Source organism: Ambystoma mexicanum, chromosome 2q, assembly GCF_040938575.1.
Source record: "Ambystoma mexicanum isolate Mex_15411 chromosome 2q, UKY_AmexF1_1, whole genome shotgun sequence".
Classification (NCBI taxonomy): Eukaryota; Metazoa; Chordata; class Amphibia; order Caudata; family Ambystomatidae; genus Ambystoma; species Ambystoma mexicanum.
In genome coordinates, this window is record NC_090924.1 from 1,081,856,976 (window position 1) to 1,081,875,756 (window position 18,781).

At 48.4% G+C, this 18,781-nt stretch overlaps 1 protein-coding gene across 3 annotated transcripts in view; it reads left to right on the top strand.

Moving 5' to 3' along the window:
* Window positions 1–12,613: 12,613 nt before the first annotated feature.
* The window catches only part of AKAP9 (A-kinase anchoring protein 9), a 2,953,299-nt gene continuing 2,947,131 nt past the window's right edge, over window positions 12,614–18,781 (top strand). For all 3 annotated transcript variants that reach the window (XM_069648423.1, XM_069648424.1, XM_069648425.1), the window contains exon 1: window positions 12,614–12,817. In XM_069648423.1, coding sequence (XP_069504524.1) covers window positions 12,770–12,817 — 48 coding nt within the window. In that variant the 5' untranslated portion in view covers window positions 12,614–12,769. The remainder of the gene's footprint in view (window positions 12,818–18,781) is intronic.

Sequence of the window (18,781 nt, forward strand, 5' to 3'; positions counted from 1 at the left end):
TGTAACCCCCCCCCACAGGGCCCACAGCACACCCTTCTTCTTACCCCGCTCCCCCATAGTTGCCCATTCCCAGGGTCTGCTCCTCTCCCTTTGACCTCCACGGGGACAGGGTCCCCCCCCGCACCACCCTCATTCTCCAACTCCAAGCTTATAATGTTGGGCGCCTCCTGGAGTGAGGTCACCCGCTTCTGAATCCCCTCCCACTCAAACATTAAGCCAAAAGGGAAGGTCCACCTGTATTTTATCCCCTTCCTGGACAGCTCCTACTGGACTGGACCCATACCCACTTCTTTTCAGCGGTGTGCTCGCAGCCAGGTCCTGGAACAACAGTATTTCCTGCCCTTTATAGAGGACAGGCTCGCTTTGTCTGGCCGCTCGCAACATCGCTTCCTTCTGACCATATCTAGTGAAGGCGACCACTACCTCCCGGGGTCTGGCGTTGGCACCACTCGGGACCCAGCCGACTCTGTGGGCCCTATCCAGTGTTATCGAACTCAGGTCCCCTTCATCTAAGAGATCCACAAATATGCGCTGGCATTCCTCCTTCAGAAGGCGATCCGTCTCTGGAAGCGCCTTAATCCGTATGTTGATCCTACGGGATCTGTTTTCCAAGTCCTTGAGCATCGCCTCCATGTTTCTCGTCGCAGTGTCCAGTCGATCTATCGCCTCGCTATTGGCCGTAGTTTCTTTCTCATTCTCCTGGAGGCCCCTTTCCAGCAAATCATTCCTTTCGCCTAGTTGAGCTACTCTGTGCCAAATTTCTCCCAGTGCCACATTGAGGTTGGTTCTCATAAGTTGGAACTGGTCCTGAAAAGTTTGAGCCAGAGATTCTCTCAGGGCTTGCATTTCCCCCTTGAAATCTTGTCCCGTCATTCGCGCCACCTCCTCATCCACCTCAGTGCCCCTTCCCTCCTTTGGATGGCCGCTGCCCATTTTGTTAGTGTCTTTGCTCTCTATTGCGGGCCAGAGTGTATGAAGTGTTCCCTGGGGCTCTGTACTGGAGTGGGTGGCCTTTCCAGATTTCCCCCTAGATCTGGTAGACATCTATGTAGGGCCCGGGTTGCAGCCCCTGCCGTGTTTGGGTTGGTGTCGCAAGTCTCTCGTCGCTGCTTAATAGGCCTGGGACCCCTCACCTCCTGGCCCGGTAAAGACCCCTGCTCCAGAGGTGGAAAAGACCCCCCCCCAGCCCTGAGCCTCCTTCCACGGGGGGGCAGTTCCTTCTTCTCCGGTTCCATGGGTCGGACTCCTAGTGCATAAACACCTGCACCAGCCTCCCTTCCTAAGGGGAAGCCTCGAGGGCTATACCAGCCGCCTCAGCCCCAAGGTTCCGCTCAGATGACCGGCCCTTCTGGCACCATCAAAACTTCAATTGGGCTGCCTCCAGTGGATGTGCGTCCAGCGCCACTGCGTTCTGAACTTCATGCGCTCTACAGGTAGTCTCGACCCTAGTCCCTGCCTCCTGCCAGTGGGTGATGAAGACTAGCACCCACCTATTTGCGTCACCAGTTCCTTCCTTGCTCCTTCCCCTGGCGAGGGGCACAGCAGGCCAATTCAGTCCCTTTGGCCTCCCAGATGGGTGTGGCCCCTTGGGAGGTGCCTCTGATAGGGGGGAGAGCACCCAAACTGACAGTGCCTTTCCCCCAGCTGCCGCCGCCAACTCCAGCTGCCCTTTTCGTGTGGTGCTCTCCTGCAGTTGTGCACGGGGGAGAAGCCCCGTGCCTCAGGCCTTCTCTCCCTGCTTCTGCGAGAGGCCCGCAGCCCCCTCCTCACTCCTGGGCCCGGGCCGGCCGCCCCCTCTGCTGCTCCCGCTCCCCGCGCTCCAGCACACCAGCGGGGGCCAATTCTACTGGTGGGCGAAGGGGGAGGCGCTCTCACACCTCCCCTTTGCAAGATCTAGGCTGGTGGGCTCCCCGCTGGTGCGCTCGACAAATCTCACCTCCAACCACCTCTGCTGCCGCCTCCTCCAGAGGACAGACTGCTCCGGCGCTCGCCGCCCCTCATCTGGTGTGCCGCCGATGCACTCTTCGTGGGCCCGCCCAGGGAGGGGGGGCTCAACCCCGCCGCAGCCGCACGCCTGGGCAGCTGCACGACTCCGCCACCAACTCTGGGGGGGACTCGGCTCTTCTCGCGCACACGGTAGCAACCCGCGCCTCCTTACTGGCAGCCACACGCCGCCTTCCTGGTGACAAAACAGCCCGGCACCGCTTCCAAAGCTCTCCTCTGGTGTTGCACCAGCCAAAGATGCAGAAGGTTGTCCAGAAGGTTACCCTGTTCCAAGAAACTAGGCTGGACCCTAGTGGGAACACCTCCGAAGAGGCTCATTTTAAGGTTAAGTTGGAGGTGCCGAGAATAGTTGGTCCCACTATTCTAATGGGTTGAAGCGCCCTTGCAAGCCTTCTAGGTTCGATCAGAATCAGGGGGTCCGACGGGACAACAGTGGGCTCAGGGTGCCAAACCTTCCAGTGAGTCACCAGCGGTTCCACAGATCTGCTTCGTTGATTCAGGATACTTGGCTCCATTACTAAGTTCGGTGTGAACTCAGAAGATCGACCTGGAATTAGTTTTGTTAGCTGGTGTTAGATGCCTTCTCTTATACAAAGTCTCCTTCATGCCAAAACAAAGAAAAACCAATAGGAGATCTGCTCACATACAGCCATTCCAGACGTGGACTATTCACGGACCAGAGTGGTCCCAGTCATGCCAGCACACCAGACATCCTGGCACCCAGAATATATATTGGAACTTGACAGCTCCAGCCGACATCCCGTAGGCACACATAGGGCATGTAGAAGCACAAAATGTGATAGCCCCACCAAATATAAAATCAGACACAAAGAAAAATCGGTTGCTTTTAGCATGGGAAAAAGAGATGGAAGTTCGAGGAATGAAAATGCTAAATGGAAACATGAAAGGGGATATCCCCCCAAAACTACTTGGCAAAATGAGAGCTCTAAAACTATCCTCAACTACTTCTATGTCTCAGAAAATCTACTGGGAAATATTGAAGATCTAAATGTAATTGACATGCAATACAGCGACCATGAGCTGATAATATTCACCCTGCAAGGACTAATGACAAAAAAATAGTTGAGATGGAACAACCATGTATCCAGTACAATGGGTAGAAATCGTCTAAGACTGAAAGAGCAACAGATTATACCAACGACAAATCTGTTAACAGGAGAAAAAATAAAACAAACTATAGATCAAATAGAATACCCTGCCCTACTGCAAGCCTATATTGAAACTTCCAAAGGAAAGAATTCAAATAATTATAAGAAGCTTCACGTGTATGACAGAGAAGTAGTCAGAAAAAACGTGAACTCCGAAAAATCAACAGGAGTTTACAGAAAAACCCAGCTAAAGATTATTTGAAACATAAAAATGAAGCTCAAAAAAGCTATAAAAATTGGCTGCAATTGCACAAAAATATGATGGTTCAAAATGACGCTGAAAAAATGTTGCTAATCTTATCAGCAAAAAACAGCTGCCTGTTTTGGGAAGTGATAAACAACTTGGCAGTCCCTCCACAGGCAATTCAACCAACATGGTGACGGAAGCAACATGGATAGAGCACTTTGTGAATCTGTTCACTAAAAACACTGACAGTGAGTATAGTGAACAAAACACATCTTCAACCTTGGACATCTCCATTGCTAAGATAGACATCCTTGAAAACATCAAAAGGTTGAGCGTGTCTTGAGCTCCCGGGCCTGATGGCCTCACAAACCAGACATTAAAATTACATCCTGATGCGTGGGCGGAGTTCTGCTACATCCTATTAAAAAATATCATTGAGGAAAAAAGAATTCCTTACTGGTGGAAATGTGCAATAATTGTGCCTGTCTTTAAAAAGGGATTAAGAACAGACCCAAAAAACTACAGGCCAATCGCCCTTTTAGATGTTGTGGGAAAAATCTTTGCAACCCAACTGTTACTACAACTGACAGATTAGATAAAAGTGGCAGGAGTGGCCGACGATCGCCAAACTGGCTTTGTGAAAGGTGTTGGATGCAGACTAAATCTAATGATAATCAATCTACTAAAAATGGAGGCTATAAGGAAAAAATCCAAAGTATACTTAGCCTTCATAGATTTGGCCCACATGTTTGATAGTATCAATCGTAAGCTTCTGTGGACAAAACTTAGCAAATGGGGGGTGTCCAGGTAGCCTGCTTGCTGCAATTAAAGACCTTTATTCTGGCACCACGATAAAAGTTAAATTGGACTTGCAAGGAACAGTTTCAGCAGCCATCGTAACAATAAGAGGTGTGAAACAGGGGTGTCCTCTTGGGGCCACTCTATTCAGTGCATTTATTTCCGATATAGAAAGAGCATTTGAAACAACAAGATCCTTTGCTCAGAAAATAAACGGAAATCGTCTTGGTCACATACTATATGCTGACGACATCGTCTTAATGGATGTAACCCCGATTGGTTTGCAAAGGAAACTGACGGCTCTAAAAGAGTATACAGATGCAAATGGTCTCGTGATTAATCCAATGAAAACCGAGATATTCATACTTCAAAATCTAGTCGGATCAAGCTATCAGCAAAAATTCAATTGGAAATTGTAAAATAAACCCATCCGACTCACTATGGAAACCCAGTACTTGGGAGTGATGATAAACTCCTGCATTAATGACGACAATATGGTTGCGAAAATCCATCAGAAGTGTAAAGCTTTAACAGCCCAAGGTGTCGTATTAAATAAGAAGTATGGGAAATTCACCTTGAAACCGAATTCTATAAAGCAAAAGTTATCCCAGCATTCATTTTTGGTGCCAAAGCAATGTGAGGCTGTCCGGCTGAGACATGGTCCTGGTGCGAAAACACATTCTGGGGTAAAGTACTATCATTGCCCAGAGGGATCCCCACTGCTTGTATTCGACATGAGCTTGATTTAACTTCAATCAATGCAAAGGTGATGTGGAACATGCTGTTAGTGTATAGGAAAGTTTTGGGTGCGGATGATCTTCCTCAATATCGAATTCTTCGTAACGATGAAAACAACTCTGATGTCTCAATTTTGAGTATGTGGAAACAAACCTGTGAGAACATGTTAAAACAATTGTAAACTGACCAATTGCTATTGATTCAAAAATCTAACGCATTAAAAAAAAAAAAATATGGGATCAAGACTTGTGTGAAAACCAAGACCAAAGATCACTCCATATATGCATGGTCGAAAACGCTTCTGAAGCGCAGGCAGTTAATACGCTCCCAAAATATCTCCAAAATTTTCCATGTAATAAAAGAAGAAACATCTTCTTGAAATTTCGTATGAATTTGTTTCAAACTTAAACAATTATGAATATAAGAAGGAAAGACAAAGATTCAGACGAAGATTGTAGATTTTGTAAAACAGAAAAAGAAACATTAAAACACCTTGTACTATATTGTAAAAAATTAAGAGACCTAAGAACAACATACTTGGGACCAGAATTTCTAAAGCGGTCGCATTTAAATGGCGAAGATTGGTGGAATGTAATTTCAGAAGGAACAGACTTTAAACTCATTTTCGCCCTAACATTTTATTTAGAGAAACTGGAAAGTACTATGGCGGCCCATCTTTGAGCAAAACTTACTTTTGCTCATAAAAATATAGCTGAGATCCTCGATAGGGTACTATGAAAGATAAAGATATAATATGCAATTTCTGTTAAATCTGAATCTGTTGTATTATTTTGAAAGCTTATGAATGTGCAAAAATGTTTTTCTTTTGTAATTTAATCCATTTTGATTACGTTAAATATTTTAAAAGTTTGTAATGAACTATATAAAATAATTAAAAAAATTAAAAAATGCACTGATAGTCTGCCACCTATCGCAGGAATTGCACTGCATGAGGCTGCGCTGAGCGCGTTGTGACTGTACTCTCACCTGTGTGGGTGGCTTAAGTCCTGTTGCCTCTGCACCAGCACCGACCCCTGCCTCTTCCAGGGGGGGGGAGAAAGGATTCGGCCTTCTGTCTTCCTGCTGTCGCCAGTTATTTCCCCTGTAGGGCCTCTGGCCTTCTCTGCGGCTGGTGGAGCGGCCCTGCCTCTGCCAGTCCTAGCAAAAACCTGAGGCGCAAACACTCTTTTTAACAATGTCTGGGCTTTGTCCAGAGCAGCAAAGGTGCTAGCAAATATGGGCATGTCTTTGATGAAAGCTTCGCCAAACAAAAGCCCTTAAAGGGATAGTCCAGCTAAAAATGTTATTTAAAAAATAGATAGGCAACATTAAAAAAAAATACTAGCACTTTTTTTTGTTAAAACTTCCTATATAAAATTTTGAGCTATTCAAGCTCAAAATTCGCAAAAGCAAGCACATGGGCGCATCCATTTTGTGAAATGGATGCCCGCCTGTGCTGGCTTTTGCTTTTGCGGCACTAATGAAGGAAAGCCAGCCAGCTGTAGTAAACAAAAGCTACCGCTGGGTGGCTTTTCCTTCATTGGTGCTGTACGCGGAGGACGGGGACCGGAGACCAGAGCAGGAAAGCTGCAGCTGAATCTCGGTAAGTGCTATTTATTCTTTTTTTAAAATAAGCACTAGCTTGCCGTCCTCCGCGTACAGCACCAATGAAGGAAAAGCCACCCAGCGGTAGCTTTTGTTTACTACAGCTGGGTAGCTCAAAATTTTACATAGGAAGTTTTTTAAAAAAAAGTGGTAGTATTTTTTATGTTGCCTATCTATTTTTTAAATAAAATTTTTTGCTAGACTATGCCTTTAAACCACAGCTGTAGCCTCAGAGGGCGCCAACTCCCTGTGTTCCGCATCGATCTTCACTGAAATTGATCATCTGTGCTCGGCCGCAATCGCACAGTGGCCATTGTCTATAAGATAAACTGCTCTTTGTGCCCAATCGGCTAAAATCTGCAAATCAATTGGTGTGCCCTCTTTCACCTCTTCCACCATCTGACGGATCTTGGCCATTGAATCTACGGAGTCCATGAGTTTGTGCTGGCAAGCTCTCTATGAGCAGTCAATGCCCTTCTTCGGGTCCTTGGTGTATTTCACCATGAACGTTAGCATACAGGGGTCCACTTCCGGAGTGTCCTCTACTTTATCCGGAAGAGAGGGTCTGGGACATTCCGGCCTCATTTTGCTCCTTGCCTCCTTATTTAGAGGCAAGCACAGATAACTTGCGACCTTTGCCGGGGGCTCCTACTCCGAGGATCTCAAGTGGAGTAGCAATTGTGGATCGAAGGTGTCATCCGGGGAGCTCTCTCTGGGTTTCTTACCACTTTTCTTGCGCTTCTTGATTGGCTCTCCTTCCTGAGGAGTGTCCGAACGCACAGAGACGAGCAAACTGTTATCGCATCTGGAGTGCCATTGACTCTGGGAGTCTGTGCCCTCTTGGCCTTCCTCTGGGCTAGTCACCTTGCCACTTCTGCTATGGCTTTCCCTTCACACGCTTCTCTTTTGCATGCTCCTTGTGCAATGTGGACAGTGGTTCACCACAGACCTTGTGTTCATCCTGCTTCTGCCTCTTTTTCGGGCTATGGGCCTAACAGCTCTGAGGCCTTGTGCAAAGGCTACTCAGTGCTTAAGAAAATCCAGTTTATGGGATAGCGGCCCCAGGCCTACCCACACTGCTTTCTCCATCAACTGTACCGGGGAGGGTTCCTGCAGAATGTTTAAAGGACCTTTTCTGCTTGACTCGCTGTCAGAGGGTTCTCCCCCTGCCAAGGCCATACTGTGTAATGCGCAGGAGACAGACGGCTAGATGCTGCAAGGTGACCCACAAGTTTACTTGGGGCCTGTACCCCTGCACAAGTTAGTCTTTGGCTCTCATCCATATTAATGTTATAGGCCCGTGTTGAGCAGTGCGTGCATGCTTCAGGAATTCTTGTTTCTGCCTCTTTCAACTTAGTGAGGTGCTCTTTCACTGTTAATTCTAGTCAGTACCTGTGCACCGCTTACCGTGTGGAGCACTTTATGTGTACTTGGGCATTGCTCGTCAAACACCATAGCGCAATTGGCACAGCGCGATCGTCACAGCCAGCGCTGTACTTCCGCGCTGCCACTAGGTGGCATTGCAATAGGGACACAGTGTTCCATTTCCGAAAACTTGAATTGCAGACGGTCCACTGCACGGAGCGATCAACCGGCTCCTTAACTGAAATGCAGGAAGACGAAACTGTGACATCCGGAACTGCAAAAGAGTCAGTTGCGAGCGCATCACTGTTTCGCGTCCCCGTCCATCGTCATTCCGCAGCTATGCGCTGCCTTCTGTAAACAAACAATTAACCGATAATAAAGACGGTATGCTGCATTCCTAACTACCCGTACCCTGCGCTCTAATACTAACTCCATTAGCCAGTCACACATAAAATAATTAAAATAGTACTTATCTGCTGCTCGAGCAGCAAAGAAAGATAAAGTTGAGAGGAGGACTTGTGAGTTGATAGGACTGTAACTTCATGGCCTCCTTCCACTCCTCTAAGGTCATCATTAATGTTTACCTGAATGGTACCGTCTTGGTACAAGGCACTCAAGCCAACTTTCTCCTCTTTCAGAGACACTTCCAGCACCTCATCAATTTCCTCTCTTCTCCTGCTGTCTCCTCTCTTGCCCCCACGGCTTCCTCGCCTCCCCCACTTTCTCCTCCTCGGCTTCCTTGCCCTCTACTCCTTCCTCTTCTGCCCCTCCTCGGGCTTCTTCTACACCTCTGCAGGGTGTTCCTCTGATTTGTACCCCACCCCAGAAGTCTTTCAAGGATGGCAACCTTCTCCATATTGTCACTCTTAACTCTCGCTCAGCTGTCAAACACTCCTCTGACATCTGCCACCTCCTGGAGGAACTTAACCTCGATGTCCTCTGTCTCACCTAGGCATGGTTCACGGCCAGCGCTGTCACGTTATTTGACACTCTCCACCCTGATGGCTACAAGATCCTCTCCACGCCCAGACACAAACTTTCCGGAGGGGGTGTAGACCTGATCTTCCGTGAGTGGATACCTGCCTCTTTCATTCTGACGCAGCTCTACTCCTCTTTTGAATGCCTCGTCTGCAGGCTCTCTCTCTCTCTCCTGGCCATTCCCTTACTGTGGCTACCATCTATCGGCCACCTTGTCAGATCTCCTCCTTCCTCTCTGAGTGGGCAGACCTCTCCTCTTCCCTCCTGGTCTCAACCACTCAACTCCTCCTTCTTGGAGACTTCAACATCCACCTGGATGCTTCCTGTCCTTCCACTGGACTCTTTTGTGACCTCTGCGACTCTCTCTCACTCTCTATTCTCCCCTCTGGCCCGACTCACTCTGCAGGGCACACTCTGGATGTTCTGATCCCTTCAGACCTTGCCCTTTCAACCCCTCTCACCACTCCTCTCTCCTCGAGTGATCACTTTCTCCTTTCCTCCCATCTCACCCTCTCTACCCCTCAGGCCAAGCCAAATCCAGCACTGCCACCTACCTTCTTGGTTATCCGACCCATGAAGCTTGTGCCAATTGAGGATTTCGCTGCCACTTTCTCCACCTCCCACTCCGCATTAGGCTGACTCACACCCTGACACAGCCCTTTCCATGCTCCACTCTGCTATATCTGATAGTCTCATTGTTCTTGCCCCTGACATGAGGATGTGCTTGAAGCCCAAAGCCAAGTGCAACTCCTGGTATTACTCAGACCTCGTCACCCTTAAAGGCAAGTGCAGGGTGGCTGAGAGGAAATGGTGTGCTTCCGGTACATCCTCTGACAAACTGGCCTGCCGCCTGCTCCAAAGGCAATACCGGCTCTCTGTCCACACCAAGAAGAGAGCTCACATGCAAGCCTGCGTCGCTGCGGCATCTGACAACTCTTTAAAATCTGCAAGGAGTTGGCCAATCCTGCTGCAGTCTCTACCTCCCCAGTCCCCTGCCAGGCCCTCTGCATGGCCCTGGCTTCTCATTTGATCTCTAATACTCATGATATCCTGTCCTCTCTCTCTTACTCTCCCCCTCCTCCCTCTACTCCCTGCTCTTCCTCTGGCCCTTCTTCAGCCACCTCTCCTCCCTCCTTCTCTGCCTTTCCCCTGTTCTCCTCAGACAAGGTTTCTGGACAAGTCTGATCTATGAAAGTCTTGTCAAAACAGGTTCACCCCTGTTCCTCCAAAACCATCAAGGACCACATTGACACCCTGGCTCCATCTCTGGCTGATTTCTGCAACCACTCCTCCGCCACTGGAGTCTTCCCCTACCCCCTTAAGCACTCCCTTGTTCACCTTCTTCTTAAGAAACCCTCTGCCGACCCGTCCTGCCCGGCTAACTATCGTCCAATCTCCATCACTCCTTTCCTGGGCAAACTCATGGAAAAGCTGGTCATCTCCCAGCTTAATCTTCACACTGAATCTGTTGGTTGTCACCATGACCATCAGTCTGGCTTCAGAGCTGCCAGAAGCATGGAAACTGCTCTCCTGAACATCCATGAAGACCTGCTCTCCAACCTCAATTCCAATACCCTGTGTCCTTATCTTACTTGATCTCTCTTCTGCCTTTGACATGGTCAACCATGCCATCTTGCTCAACCGTCTCCATGATAACCTGGGTATCACTGATCACTCCCTGGCATGGCTGACCTCCTTCCTCTCCGATAGACCCTCTCAGGTCCAACTTGGGTCCTTCCTCTCCTCTATCTCCATCTCTACCTGTGGTGTTCCCCAGGGATCTATCTCTCCCTGGCTGTTCAACCAATACCTGGCACTTCTTGCCCACTGCATTGTCGCTCTCTGCCCCAACTTTCAGTGAAATGCAGATGACACTCAACTCATTTTCAGGCTCCCCTCTGCCACCTCTTCTCCTTCTCTCATCTCTGACTGTCTGTTTGCTATCCAGGAGTGGTGTGCCGCCAATGATCTCTGCCTTAATGCCAGTTAGACTGAGATTCTCCTCATCGGCACACCAGCCCCCTCCTTTCCTGTCACTCTCTCGCCAGCCTCTCTTGGGCCTCTTCCTGCTCCCACCTGTGAGGCTAAAAACTTCAGGGTCATCTTCTACTGCATACTTTCCTTCTCTCCTCACATGTCTGATGTCTCTAAGAAGTCACACTACCAGCTGCACCTCCTCCAAGGTATTCTTCCTTTGCTCTCCTTCCCCCAGAAGCTCACTGTCTCCAGAGCACTGGTTCTCTCCAGACTGGACTACTGCAACAGCCTTTCTAAATCTGCCTGCCTCTACTCTCCGCCCTCTGCAGCTCAACCAAAACAGGACTGCAAGACTTGTCCTTGGCCTCAAGCCCAGGGATTGTATCTCTCCAGGACTGAAATCTCTGCACTGGCTCCCAGTGGCGGTGAGGATTAAGTTCAAAACCCTCTGCATTGTCCACCAGGCCTGCTAGGGCCTGGGACCTCAATACACACAACTCTCTCTTCCTAAATATCTTCCTTCTCGATTCGCTCATCCACCTCCAACTCCCTCAGAGTTAGTCGCTTCTCCAAGCAGCGAGCTGGTGATAAATCTCTTTCTTCTGCTGGGGCCTCCCTTTGGAACAGCCTCCCTGCCTCTCTGAAACTTGAGGAGAACCATCTCCGGTTCCAGAAGCACCTCAAGACCTTCCTGTTCCCTTCTGCTTTCTCTCCCCCTCTCCCCTGCTGATCTGGCTGAATCTGAATCTGCACTGGTTACCTGGCTACCCTCTGATCTCCGGCCCAGGTCCCCTCCCCGCCAGTTGCACACCTCCTGTGCCCCTCTGGTAACCCATGCACTCTGGGACTGTTTCTGCCAATAATCAAATCAGAGTTTTTCAACTGCCTTTGCAACGCATATGCATATCATATCATATCATGATTGGTGGACTAAGACATGTGACATGCCTGAGCGCAGTAGAGATTCGAACTGCAAAGTTTACATTGTCACCGAAAATTTTAGTTTTCTTTGAGTTGTGTTGAATGTTTTTCTTTGTCAAGATTGCAAGATTGCTGCTTGAGTTTTAGAAAAGAAGAGTAAGCATAATACGAGCCTTTGGTCTTGACACAGAATCCTAGCTGTCCTGCCAGGCTACCCTTCGTTTTGAAGAATTTCTCTTTTTGCAGAAAGAAATGCTTTTAGTCCAGGAAAAGATAAAACTGATTTAATTGGTTTTGCTGTTATTTTCAATGCATAACATATTTACTGAAAAGTGCAAACTTTATCAGAAGGTAATCGATTTTCAATTACCAACATCATACTATGTAAATGTCATGATGCATTATACATTGTTTAGACTGTAGCATGGTGTGGAAGAATCCCGAAAAAAACGGAGAAATGTCAGTTGCACTATCTGATGTTCGTTAAATTCGAAACAGGTTCCCGCGGAATGTGAAACACAATGAAATATGCATTACCTAAACGTTTAAATGCACATACCTTTTACATCTTAGAATGCTAATGTCACATACAAAACATATTTGAACTAGTCTGATTTCACCATTCTGAGCTCAGAAATATGACTATAAATTGTACATGGAATATAAATATTGAAACGGGGGTGTCTCCGCCACGGCCAATCAAAAGAAAGCCCAAGAGAATAAGGGGTGGTGGCTGTACCTTACAAGTTGTAGGACGATGCAATTGCCTTCTTCTATGTCTACGCCTCTCACACTGGAGAGACCACCGGCGATAGACATTGAAGAAATACTACTCCTCCGACCTGTCAGACTGCCAGAGAGCGGTCCTGACGTCACTGTACCCGGCCGTGCTGTGTGTTTACGTGGAGTATCATGGCTGCAGCGCCAGAGCAATGAATCTGCCTGCTGCAGTGTCCGCAGAGAGCCGGGCGCAGCGCTGACTGGCCGGGCCAGCTAACACCTTGTTCTTTCTATCTCGTCAGGTGCTATGGAGGACGAGGAGCGGCAGAAGAAGGTAGAAGTCGGCAAAGCCAAGGTAAGGAGGTTACGCTGGAGAGAGCCACGTCCTGTTGCAGAAAAGGTGCACTCTGCAGTGAGGACTGTACATGCAGCGTAGTGCCTTGTGTCTCAGTGCTGTCATGTAATAGCGCCTCACAAACAGGCTAGCCAGACGTACTGGCAGCAGCAGCTTCCGTTCATTCCTATTCTACAAGGCTACGTAATCCTATTTGTAATATGAAGAACTATAGGCAGCCCACAGTAAGTTGTATAGTTGGCATGAAGACTGTTATCAGATATTCATAAATGTTGAGTTGCCATTTGTACAACACAACACAAGACATAAGTGTATAACTGTTACACAGGCAGTGCACCCTCTTCGTGTTTCAAAACGTGTGCGTGATTCCCACTGAGAAGTGCAGTTACTCACCTAGTATATGCTTTGCTTTTCTGCTTGTATTGTAAATTGCAAATGAAAGAAGTCAAAGTACTCAGCATTTACTGAGTCTGTCTTTCGAGCACCACATGTTTCCCCCAAAATTGAGACGTGATTTCCAATGTTCCGCAAGAAACTGCTGATGTATTGTATTTTGTTATTTATAGAGCGCTCTTTCCCTTGTGTGGCCTCAATGCGCTTTTTTTTTGGTTGGCACGCCCTTGGTGACCGTAGTCAATGTGCTGGAAAATTCTAAAAAGTTTACATTGGGAGATGCATGTGTGCATTTTTGCTGGTCTAGAACTTGTTTGTCTGGCTAGGCTTGACTAAGCAGCCCAAAGAGAGGCCAGGCACGTGGGTGGGCACTGTTGGTGATTTGCGATGGAGTACCATTGTTGAGAGAGTCCATGTGTGGCCAGCTATACCGAATTTCTTTCATTGGTAGTCGCTGTATGCTAGTGGCAGAGGTGTTGAGGTACGTCAGGTGTTTAAGTGTGGACGGCAGGCTATGCAGGCTATATGTGCTGCTAGACCGGAAAGCATAGCCATAGCTGCCTTCTATGGTGCATCAATACTTGGCCGTGCCTGCAGCCTGTGTCCACAGATGTGGTGTAAGGTATACATACTGTAGTCTTCAAGGTTATACGTACTGTAGTCTTTGGAGTTGTTCTTTGTCCAGTGCGGATGGTGTGGTCTCGTTATTCGTGGTCTCTCTAGTGCAAGGGTGTGAGCATGGGTGAGTTTATTGTGGTGTGCCGCAGCGAGGGCTGCTGGCTTCCCTGATCTATTTGTCTCATTGTTCGTGGTCTCTCTTGTGCGAGGGTCTGAGCATGCAGTGAGCGTGGGTGAGTTTATTGCAGTGTACCACAGCGAAGGCTGCTGGCTGCACTAGTGAATTTGTCAGGTAGTAATGTTGTTGTGCATGGGGTGATGGTGTCAGATGAGCCGCTGCGAAGGCTGCCGGCGACTGTGTTGCAATTGGTGTACGGGGATATTGGGTTCGGCAGTGAAGTGTAGTTCCGAGGAACAAGGGTTCAGGGGGATATTGGGGAAAAGCCAGGATTTTAGGGCCTTTCTGAATTTCAGGCGGTTTTTAGTGTTGCGAATGTGTACTGGTAGGGAGTTCTAGATGATTGGTGCTTGGACAGAGAAGGGAGAACCTCCCAGCCTGGAGGAGTTGTCAGGTGGGATCACTAGGCAAAATGCTGTGCGAGATCTGAGATTCCTAGGGGGTTGGTAGGGAACCATTTTGACTTGGAGGAATTCTGGTCCGGTGGGTACTGCACATGGCTTTAAAAGTAGTGCGTCGATCAATTGGGAGCCAATGGAGGACTCTTAGAGTAGAGCTGATGTGTTCTCTGGCAGGTAGGTTAATGAGCAGGCGTACTGCCGTGTTTCGGATTCTTTGGAGTTTCCTTAGTTGAGATGCCGGGGGCGTCTAGGTAGAGGCAATTTGCTTAGTCTAGGTGGGACAGGAGTTGATGGCTGAAAAATGGTGGGAATAGGTGAGGTAAGCGAAAATACGCCTAAGAAGCAAGTTTTGGATATGATAGTGGTGTGTTGGGTGAGGGATAAGTCTTAGTCCAATGTGCATCCAAGGTGTTTTACCACGTTAGAGATTGCTGGTGCTTATCCTAGTGGTTATGGCCATGGGATTGGTTGGGGGAGGATGGCTGTTTTCCCACAAACTAGGATTTCAGTTTTCCCAGGGTTGAGGATGAGGTGGTTGGTCATGCCTCAGATGATGACAGGTCCGGAATGCCAGAGCCTTGAGATTTTGGGATTTTGAGGATGGATCTCGGTGCCGTCTGCATAGTTGTAGCAGGTAAGATTATACGAGCGGATGATTGCAGGAAGGGGTGTTAGGCAGAAGGTGAGAATTAGGGGTGATAGGAATGCTCCATGTGGGACACCTTTACTTAATAGTCGTGATGTGAACTGGCGGAGGTGCATGATTTGTGATCGATTGGAGATAAAGGAGGAGATCCAGGAGAGTCCTGTGCTTCTGATTCCTAGTGTTTGTAGTAGTAAGATGATGTGATCAATGGTATCAAAGGCTGCAGAGAGGTCCAGCAGGATGTGAACAACACAGCCTTCTGCGTTGGCTGTTTTAGGTCGTCACAGATGGAGACTAGGGAAGATTCTGTTCCTCTTAGTGGTCTGAAGCCTGATTGTGCCGAGTCTAGGAGGTTGTTTGCTTCGGCAAAATGGCCAAGCTGTCATTAACAACTAGAGCTATCACAGATGTGTGTTCACGGTGCATCAACAAATAAATCCGTCATACCTAACCACGTTCGAGTTTGTGCAACAGGTTCAATGTTCGTACCACCACCCTAGTTTTTGACAGGTGTGCACCGTATGCGTGATTCTTTATGGAACTGGTCGGTGCTGGGATGGAGGACGAATCGGAGCGGACGTGCTGTCCAGCCTCACATGGGACAGAATCTCATCGGACACAAATGCACAATCTGCTTAATTTCTGACTGTCCTGCGAGCTGCATGCATTTGGAAATGTGATTTCAGATGAACATCCTGATGAGGCAGGGGTGTCAATCAATGTATTTATCATATAATGCGTTTCTTGCTGTCATACTATCAGCCGCGATAATATGTATTTTGGAGTGCATGCCTGGAATGCGGAACGTTGTTCTTTGGGGTGTTCCAGAGAGTGGCAGTTAGTCTTGAGCTGACTTGGTGCTGGATGCCAGTGGTTTCACACTTGGGTACTTACTTATCTGTACCTGGCACAATAAAGGCACTTATCCGTCTTGTCCAGACGTGGTACCTTGGAACTGGGAAGGATCCTACATAATTTTGATGAGCTTTGAGGGGGAGCAGCCTTGTGTTATCAATGTCCCTCGATGGACCATCCATCCAGGGTGCCGGCCAGCTGTTTTTCCTCCAGTACTGGTGAGGGTTTCCATCCGTGGGGTGCTGTGAGTGTTGCTGGCAGGAGCGCAGGGCCAGGTACACCGGCCCCAAGCAGTGGTGAGCGCCCACGGTCCAGTCCGGGCAGTCGGCCGTTGGAGGCTTGCTAAAGGGCTAGCAGCAGTCCGGGGGGATATTCAGTCCATTTTCGTCCATTGGCGAAGGCCTGCAGTTCTGCTAGGAGGAGCGTTAGTGGAAAGAGTGGGGGCCGGCAGCTACGGCATTCGGCCAGGATCAACAGCTCGGATCAGGGCTGTAGCGGGTCTGTCTCGGCAGCCTGTGGTGTCTTGGAGGACAAGCCTGGGAACTGGGCGCAGAAGGAGCTGGCAAGGTGGGTTTGGCGGCATTCCCAGTGAGGTGGTTTCGCAGCCATATGGAGGCAGGCAGTGTTCCCAGTCCTGGGGACTGCTCCTTGCAGGGCGGGTCCCTCCATTTGGCAGTGCCCATAGATCGGAGGCGGATGTGGTCTAAATGCCTGTTGGTGGGACAATGATGATGTTGGTGACTATGAGGGGTGGAGATTCTGTGACGTCACATGCTGGCATTCTTACGGAGGCACAATGGACAATGTCAGTGCTATGTTTTCTGCTGCATTTCCTGGGATGGTGTCAGAGCAGCACAGGACGGGGCTATGGTCCCCTGTCAAGCGTCAATATGATGGTGAGGCGATGGTCAACGTTGTCAAGGTCACGCTCAAGGGGGGCATTGTGATGTGTGTGAATCCTCTTCAGGTAGCGGACATTTCTCTTTTGGTGGTGGTTATCTATGCGTAACGTGTTTGGACTATTTTGGTGAGTTCCAATTGTGGGAGCCCGAACTTTGGAGAATGTTTCAGGCAATGAACACTGGTGGACAAGAGGAGTAAGGGTTTAGGCGATAGTTTGTTGGAGACCAGTCTTTTGGGGGAGGAGGTTGTGTGTGTGTCGTTTTATGTGTAGGTTTTGAGGCCTGTATTTTCCTGTGTGGGGTATGATTGAAGTGGTTATATGTTGTGGCCTCATGTTAGGAATATGGCTGTACTTCATAATGTTCTTGGGCTTTCTCTGTGGGGTATGGTTTTTGGGGTGGCAATCCCACTTTTGGGTCCCTTGGACATGAAGGTGCAGGGTGCTGCTGCTGGATTTCGGGGACCTGAGGGGTAATGGACTTGATGGTGCAGGGTCAAGGTTCATTTGGACATGAGGGTGTGGGTTTGTTTTTGGGTTCATTATATGAAATGCATATCTTGTCAAGTCCTACCTGTGCTTTTGATTGGTAATTGGTGTTATTTGGGTGCAGTTGATTTGCTGCTGGTGAAGTCTTTTGGCGGTAATCCAGCATTTCAGCAAGGTCATACATTTTGTTTTTCGTGTTTGTCCTGTGTGGGGTGCAGTGGACATGCTGCAGATGGTATGGGTGCAGTGAGCTGCTGGGGGGTTATTCTGCAGTGAGGTGCTGCAGAGTTGTGTGCATTGTGGCGCTGCACTTTTTGGAGTTAGGTGGTTTTCTCTGTTTTTGGTGTTGGTTCAGTGAAGTGCTTCTGGTTTACTTGAGGTTCCTTTCTGACGGGAATTTTGGGGTGCAGTTGTTCTGCTGCGGTTTGCCTAGGGGGTTTTAGTTTGGTGTTTTGTCTGACGGGCCATGGTGTTGTGTGTGTGTTTGTGTGTCTGCTTGTGGATGAGCGGTTTTGGTTTGCACCTGGGTGTGGCAGACCTTGGACTTCGGGATGGCTATCTGGAGTGGGAGGGGGGACTGTATTTTTAGGGTGGTTGTCTGCCTGTCAGTTTGTGTGGCAGTTATTCGGTTGGTCCTTTTTTATTCATTTCAGTGGGCTCCATTGTTAGCCACAGTTGTGTGTGTCGGAGGTGTGTCAGTAGGGTGCTGGTTGGTGTTTTTGCAGGTGTTGGTTTCGACCATGGGACATTTCAGTGTGTACATCGCTGTGTGGATGGAGAGTAATGGTGATTATGTTCGTGTGTTTCATGTTATTTTTCACTGGCCCTGTTGAATTTCCTGGAGAGGTATTGGGTTCTGCTGGGTCATAGTGCGTGTGGTTTTTTGCTCAGTGAAAGTACTCGTTTTGGATCAGACGTTCCTGTTGTAATTTGTTCCAAGGGCGTACGGGGGAGGAGATGTAGTATTCTGCTCTGCAGTGGGTAGTTATCTGTATGTTAGTTAACTGGAATGTTGAAGTGTGTGTCTGGAATGTGGAGTGTTGGCCTTTGGGGTGTTTCAGAGAGTGGCAGTTAGTCTTGAGCTGGTTTTGTGCTGGATGCCAGTGGTTTCACACATAGGCAATTACTTACCTGTACCTGTCACAATAAAGGCAATTTCTATACTTTTTGTCCAGGCATGGTATCTTGTACCTGGGAAGGACTCCACATCAGTGTGAAATACATATTGTGTCAAAATCCAATATTGGCGAGTTTGCAAGCCAGTCAAAGAGTCGGCTTAACGTTTGAGGTGATTTAGACTGTTAATTCTCTGGGGGGGGGGGGAAAGGGTGTCGTGCAAGGCATAAAATACGACATGTCGCAAAGCAATTTGCTATGCAGTTCTGTAGGTTTGCTAATCAAATTGACACTGGTGTAGCAAATTTCACTATTTAAGTTGCCCTGCTCAATGAGAGCATGCATTTCTCTCTTGCCCTGAGCACTC